At 52.7% G+C, this 7,321-nt stretch overlaps 1 protein-coding gene across 1 annotated transcript in view; it reads right to left on the bottom strand.

Annotated features, from left to right (window-relative positions):
• Positions 1-8: 8 nt before the first annotated feature.
• VSX2 (visual system homeobox 2) overlaps positions 9-7,321 on the bottom strand; it is a 26,170-nt gene continuing 18,857 nt past the window's right edge. The window contains exons 4-5 of the mRNA XM_018575098.1: positions 5,170-5,373; positions 9-391 (exon numbers count right to left, since the gene is read on the bottom strand). Of these exons, the coding sequence (XP_018430600.1) occupies positions 36-391; positions 5,170-5,373 (560 nt within the window). The 3' untranslated portion in view covers positions 9-35. The remainder of the gene's footprint in view (positions 392-5,169; positions 5,374-7,321) is intronic.

Below are 7,321 nucleotides of genomic sequence, written 5' to 3'. Positions count from 1 at the left end.
GGGGGGACTCGGATCCTCAGCAAAGTCTTTTTCTCTTAGACGTCGGAGTCGTCATGCACCCCGGCGTCTCCCTCCGTCTGCCCCTCCTCCTCCGCCTCCTCCCTGTTCCCCTCCGCTGCGGGCGTTTCGCAGTTTGTGCTCCTCAGGACCTTGGCGCTGTGCTCCTGAGCTCGAGCTCGCAGGGCCGCAATACTGTTCTCTCTTAGCTCCTCCTCGGAGATGGCGGCTGGGCGCTCGGCCTCCCTTCTCTCTTTCGCCTCGGCGTTGGCTATTGCCGGTGGCTCTCGCTCTGTCTGCTCGGCCGCCTCGAGAGACTTCTTGTGCATTCCTGCAAAGAATTGTTGGTATTCGGGTTTAGAAAATCGTCTTGGCATTGACAGGCCATCTTGAACTGAAAACAGCAAAGATAAAAGAAGATTTTTAGAGAACGGAAGAACAGAGGCTCAAACAGGCGGCTGACCGGAGTCCGGGGAGCACGGAATGGGCCATGTGTACCAGAGAGGGCAATGCAAACGTCAGGATAGACAACACACGGAGAAGGACTGGACTCGTCAAAGCCAAACCCCAAGCTGCGTAAAGTACCCGGGAGGAGGAGACGTGGAAGGTAGTAGGCAGGGGCTAGAGGGACACGTAAGAGTACTGGGTGAGGAGAAGGAGAATGTTGGATGGAGGTGGTGTGGAGAAAAGAGTCAGAGATATATAGAGGACCAATGGTGGAGACATGACGGTACAGGTAGACATCTAAGGTACAAGGTACTGGCAGTAGGAGACCCCGATGGTATGGGTGGGAGAGGACAGGAGAATGTTGGGTGGAGGTGATGTGGAGAAAAGAGGCAGAGATATATAGAGGACCAATGGTGGAGACATGACGGTACAGGTAGACATCTAAGGTACAAGGTACTGGCAGTAGGAGACCCCGATGGTATGGGTGGGAGAGGACAGGAGAATGTTGGGTGGAGGTGATGTGGAGAAAAGAGGCAGAGATATATAGAGGACCAATGGTGGAGACATGACGGTACAGGTAGACATCTAAGGTACAAGGTACTGGCAGTAGGAGACCCCGATGGTATGGGTGGGAGAGGACAGGAGAATGTTGGGTGGAGGTGATGTGGAGAAAAGAGGCAGAGATATATAGAGGACCAATGGTGGAGACATGACGGTACAGGTAGACATCTAAGGTACAAGGTACTGGCAGTAGGAGACCCCGATGGTATGGGTGGGAGAGGACAGGAGAATGTTGGGTGGAGGTGATGTGGAGAAAAGAGGCAGAGATATATAGAGGACCAATGGTGGAGACATGACGGTACAGGTAGACATCTAAGGTACAAGGTACTGGCAGTAGGAGACCCCGATGGTATGGGTGGGAGAGGACAGGAGAATGTTGGGTGGAGGTGATGTGGAGAAAAGAGGCAGAGATATATAGAGGACCAATGGTGGAGACATGACGGTACAGGTAGACATCTAAGGTACAAGGTACTGGCAGTAGGAGACCCCGATGGTATGGGTGGGAGAGGACAGGAGAATGTTGGGTGGAGGTGATGTGGAGAAAAGAGGCAGAGATATATAGAGGACCAATGGTGGAGACATGACGGTACAGGTAGACATCTAAGGTACAAGGTACTGGCAGTAGGAGACCCCGATGGTATGGGTGGGAGAGGACAGGAGAATGTTGGGTGGAGGTGATGTGGAGAAAAGAGGCAGAGATATATAGAGGACCAATGGTGGAGACATGACGGTACAGGTAGACATCTAAGGTACAAGGTACTGGCAGTAGGAGACCCCGATGGTATGGGTGGGAGAGGACAGGAGAATGTTGGGTGGAGGTGATGTGGAGAAAAGAGGCAGAGATATATAGAGGACCAATGGTGGAGACATGACGGTACAGGTAGACATCTAAGGTACAAGGTACTGGCAGTAGGAGACCCCGATGGTATGGGTGGGAGAGGACAGGAGAATGTTGGGTGGAGGTGATGTGGAGAAAAGAGGCAGAGATATATAGAGGACCAATGGTGGAGACATGACGGTACAGGTAGACATCTAAGGTACAAGGTACTGGCAGTAGGAGACCCCGATGGTATGGGTGGGAGAGGACAGGAGAATGTTGGGTGGAGGTGATGTGGAGAAAAGAGGCAGAGATATATAGAGGACCAATGGTGGAGACATGACGGTACAGGTAGACATCTAAGGTACAAGGTACTGGCAGTAGGAGACCCCGATGGTATGGGTGGGAGAGGACAGGAGAATGTTGGGTGGAGGTGATGTGGAGAAAAGAGGCAGAGATATATAGAGGACCAATGGTGGAGACATGACGGTACAGGTAGACATCTAAGGTACAAGGTACTGGCAGTAGGAGACCCCGATGGTATGGGTGGGAGAGGACAGGAGAATGTTGGGTGGAGGTGATGTGGAGAAAAGAGGCAGAGATATATAGAGGACCAATGGTGGAGACATGACGGTACAGGTAGACATCTAAGGTACAAGGTACTGGCAGTAGGAGACCCCGATGGTATGGGTGGGAGAGGACAGGAGAATGTTGGGTGGAGGTGATGTGGAGAAAAGAGGCAGAGATATATAGAGGACCAATGGTGGAGACATGACGGTACAGGTAGACATCTAAGGTACAAGGTACTGGCAGTAGGAGACCCCGATGGTATGGGTGGGAGAGGACAGGAGAATGTTGGGTGGAGGTGATGTGGAGAAAAGAGGCAGAGATATATAGAGGACCAATGGTGGAGACATGACGGTACAGGTAGACATCTAAGGTACAAGGTACTGGCAGTAGGAGACCCCGATGGTATGGGTGGGAGAGGACAGGAGAATGTTGGGTGGAGGTGATGTGGAGAAAAGAGGCAGAGATATATAGAGGACCAATGGTGGAGACATGACGGTACAGGTAGACATCTAAGGTACAAGGTACTGGCAGTAGGAGACCCCGATGGTATGGGTGGGAGAGGACAGGAGAATGTTGGGTGGAGGTGATGTGGAGAAAAGAGGCAGAGATATATAGAGGACCAATGGTGGAGACATGACGGTACAGGTAGACATCTAAGGTACAAGGTACTGGCAGTAGGAGACCCCGATGGTATGGGTGGGAGAGGACAGGAGAATGTTGGGTGGAGGTGATGTGGAGAAAAGAGGCAGAGATATATAGAGGACCAATGGTGGAGACATGACGGTACAGGTAGACATCTAAGGTACAAGGTACTGGCAGTAGGAGACCCCGATGGTATGGGTGGGAGAGGACAGGAGAATGTTGGGTGGAGGTGATGTGGAGAAAAGAGGCAGAGATATATAGAGGACCAATGGTGGAGACATGACGGTACAGGTAGACATCTAAGGTACAAGGTACTGGCAGTAGGAGACCCCGATGGTATGGGTGGGAGAGGACAGGAGAATGTTGGGTGGAGGTGATGTGGAGAAAAGAGGCAGAGATATATAGAGGACCAATGGTGGAGACATGACGGTACAGGTAGACATCTAAGGTACAAGGTACTGGCAGTAGGAGACCCCGATGGTATGGGTGGGAGAGGACAGGAGAATGTTGGGTGGAGGTGATGTGGAGAAAAGAGGCAGAGATATATAGAGGACCAATGGTGGAGACATGACGGTACAGGTAGACATCTAAGGTACAAGGTACTGGCAGTAGGAGACCCCGATGGTATGGGTGGGAGAGGACAGGAGAATGTTGGGTGGAGGTGATGTGGAGAAAAGAGGCAGAGATATATAGAGGACCAATGGTGGAGACATGACGGTACAGGTAGACATCTAAGGTACAAGGTACTGGCAGTAGGAGACCCCGATGGTATGTGTAGGAGTGACTGGAAGAGCATGGGCAGAGGTGGAGACACTAAAAGTACCAGGAGAGGACAGAAGGAAGTAGCGGAGGATATTGGGCGCATGCAAGTAGAAGACATTTGAGGCACAAGGTGAGGCCATGGGATGCGTGGAAAATGAGGATAGATGGAGAAGATAACCGGTACTAGCAGTGGTGGCAGAGGTGGAGACAGGAAGTACAGGCAGAAATATTTGGGGTAGAAGGTGCAAAGAAGATATAGGTGGAGACCGAATGGGGAGACAGGAAGGGCGCTGGGTATGAACAAGAGGAGGAATAGTGCCGTGCTAGAGATATGCAGGGTGCCAGCTGTGGAGGGCAAGTAAGACAAAGGGTACAGGTAGAGATATGTAAAATACCTGTTGGGACAAAGTGAAGGAGACACGGTTGGTACAGGCAGAGACTTGTTGGGTACCAGGTGGGAGGAGGTGAAGGAGACACGGTGGGTACAGGCAGAGACTTGTTGGGTACCAGGTGGGAGGAGGTGAAGGAGACACGGTGGGTACAGGCAGAGACTTGTTGGGTACCGGTTGGGAGGAGGTGAAGGACACACAGTGGGTATCAGGCAGAGACTTGTTGGGTACTAGGTGGGAGGAGGGGAAGGACACACGGTGGGTACAGGCAGAGACTTGTTGGGTACCAGGTGGGAGGAGGTGAAGGAGACACGGTGGGTATAGGCAGAGACTTGTTGGGTACCAGGTGGGAGGAGGTGAAGGACACACGGTGGGTACAGGCAGAGACTTGTTGGGTACTAGGTGGGAGGAGGTGAAGGAGACATGGTGGGTACAGGCAGAGACTTGTTGGGTACCGGTTGGGAGGAGGTGAAGGACACACGGTGGGTACAGGCAGAGACTTGTTGGGTACCGGTTGGGAGGAGGTGAAGGAGACACGGTGGGTACAGGCAGAGACTTGTTGGGTATCAGGTGGGGCCAGGAGGCATAGACATGAAGAATAGCAGGTGGGCAGCCGGCAAAGACTACAGGTGAAGACATGGGGGGTACCAGGTGCGAATGGATGAGACACACACACAGTGGGTGAGGAAAGGACAACATTGGGAAGGGATTACGGTTGAAATGGGCAGAACTCGGTGATGAGGCCGGGACTGCCATTCATAAATAGAAAACCATTTTGGGGTTTGTAGTTCCAGAAGGTGATTGGTTACCGGTGAACAATGGAAATCTATTGGGCTACACGTCTATATCGCCTGGGGCAGTGATCCGTATGTCACTGACATGTTGGGGGAGGGGGACCTTCTCTGATCTGATATACAGAGCAGAACACATCCCATGTACTGGCCCAGTGTGGAACGTATGACAAGTCTAGAATGGATTCCTCACCCAGCAGCCAGGGGGCGCAAGATTCCATGATGCCGTCCTTGGCGGATTTCAGGATGGACTCCGGAAGCGGGATGGAGTGTCGCACCATGGCGCCATACAGACCGTATTCCGCCATCACGCTGCTCCGGCCCCAGCACTTCTCCCGCTTCCGCCACTTGGCGCGTCTGTTCTGGAACCAAACCTGCGGGGAGAAATAAACACGACCTCTGTAACGCTTCACCGCCGGCAAACCTCGGAGAGACAGGACAGCCGAGACCCCTCCCCCGATACCACGCCGATGATTCTATTATATATAAATCTGTGTTTCTCGCTCCTTTGGGGGCATCGCTGGCGATCAGCAGCTAACTATCAGATGATCTTCGCAGGTTTTCATGTCCGTATGTTTGGAGGATCAGATTTGGGGGGCTATTCGCAGAAGGGGGAGGAGTTTGGAGAAGGGAACAATTGCGGAAAACGTCTCCGATTCACCTCACTTTCCAGTTCAGCTTTGTTGTCCTAAATCAGGGGTAGCAAACCTCCGGCCCCTCCCCCCCAGCTGTGGGTGGAGCTACAAATCCCATGAGGCATTGCAAGATTCTCACAGCCACGACTCCCGGAGAGAGAGATGCCTCATGGGATTTGTAGTTCCACCACAGCTGGGGGGGGGGGGGCGCGGAGGTTTGCTACCCCTGTCTAGAGTTGCAACAACTAATCGACTAAGTCGATTATAATCAATTATGTGCCGTGTCCATACATGTGCCCTGTCCATACATGTGCCCTGTCCATACATGTGCCCTGTCCATACATGTGCCCTGGCCATACATGTGCCCTGTCCATACATGTGCCCTGTCCATACATGTGCCCTGTCCATACATGTGGCCTGGCTATACATGTGCCGTGTCCATGCATGTGCCCTGGCCATACATGTGCCCTGTCCATACATGTGCCCTGGCCATACATGTGCCCTGTCCATACATGTGCCCTGTCCTTACATGTGCCCTGGCCATACATGTGCCCTGTCCATACATGTGCCCCGTCCATGCATGTGCCCCGTCCATGCATGTGCCCCGTCCATGCATGTGCCCCGTCCATGCATGTGTCCCGTCCATGCATGTGCCCCGTCCATGCATGTGCCCCGTCCATACATGTACCCTGGCCATACATGTGCCGTGTCCATACATGTGCCCTGGCCATACATGTGCCCTGTCCATACATGTGCCCTGTCCATACATGTGCCCTGGCCATACATGTGCCCTGTCCATACATGTGCCTTGTTCATGCATGTGCCTTGTTCATACATGTGCCCTGTCCATACATGTGCCCTGTCCATACATGTGTCCTGTCCATACATGTGCCCTGTCCATACATGTGCCCTTTCCATACATGTGCCTTGTTCATACATGTGCCCTGTCCATACATGTGCCCCGTTCATACATGTGCCCCGTCCATACATGTGCCCCGTCCATACATGTAATTGCAGAAACGTCACCAGCACACCAAATCCTTATAGGATCAAAGTTCGTAGATTTTATTGCAAACTCATGTCAGTTACACAAGCGCTTTCGGGGCCACACAGGGTCCCTTCATCAGGCATAGCAATGACATACATGTGCCCCATCCATACATGTGCCCCATCCATACATGTTCCCCGTCCATACATGTGCACTGTCCATACATGTGCCCTGTCCATACGGGATGAATATCCAGCGGGGGGGGATCTCCGGACGTCCCGTCTACATCCCCCCCGTCATGGAAGACTTCATTACAGTCAATGCTGATGATGCCGCTCCCCCGAGCACTGACTTCCTGTGTTGGGGTGACTCCTTTCCCCTGCCGGGTCCTATGGAGCCACCCTTGTGTGCCTGCTAGTAAGCTGTGTGTGTCCTCAAACACAGGCACTACAAATCCCATCATGCCTCTGGGAGTCATGCCTGTGGCTGTCAGTCTTGCTATGCCTCAGGGGATTGGAGCAGGTGGAGGGGGCGGAGCTTGCACACTTCCATTTCTGCTGGCGGTATTATTTGGATTTTCCGGCGATCGCTGATTGAAAAGTCGTTTCATCTCCAGCGGAATCAATGCGGCGGAATTATCCGGGGAAATTAAACGCCGCGATCCGCATTGACCCATCCTAATGAATATCTGCAGCCAGCAAAATACTTCCCCCCATTCACCT

Source organism: Nanorana parkeri, unplaced genomic scaffold, assembly GCF_000935625.1.
Source record: "Nanorana parkeri isolate BGI_ZX_2015 unplaced genomic scaffold, ASM93562v1 scaffold3547, whole genome shotgun sequence".
Lineage (NCBI taxonomy): Eukaryota > Metazoa > Chordata > Amphibia > Anura > Dicroglossidae > Nanorana > Nanorana parkeri.
The sequence above is the reverse complement of the archived record's forward strand: the minus strand, read 5'-3'. Positions and strand labels throughout refer to the sequence as shown.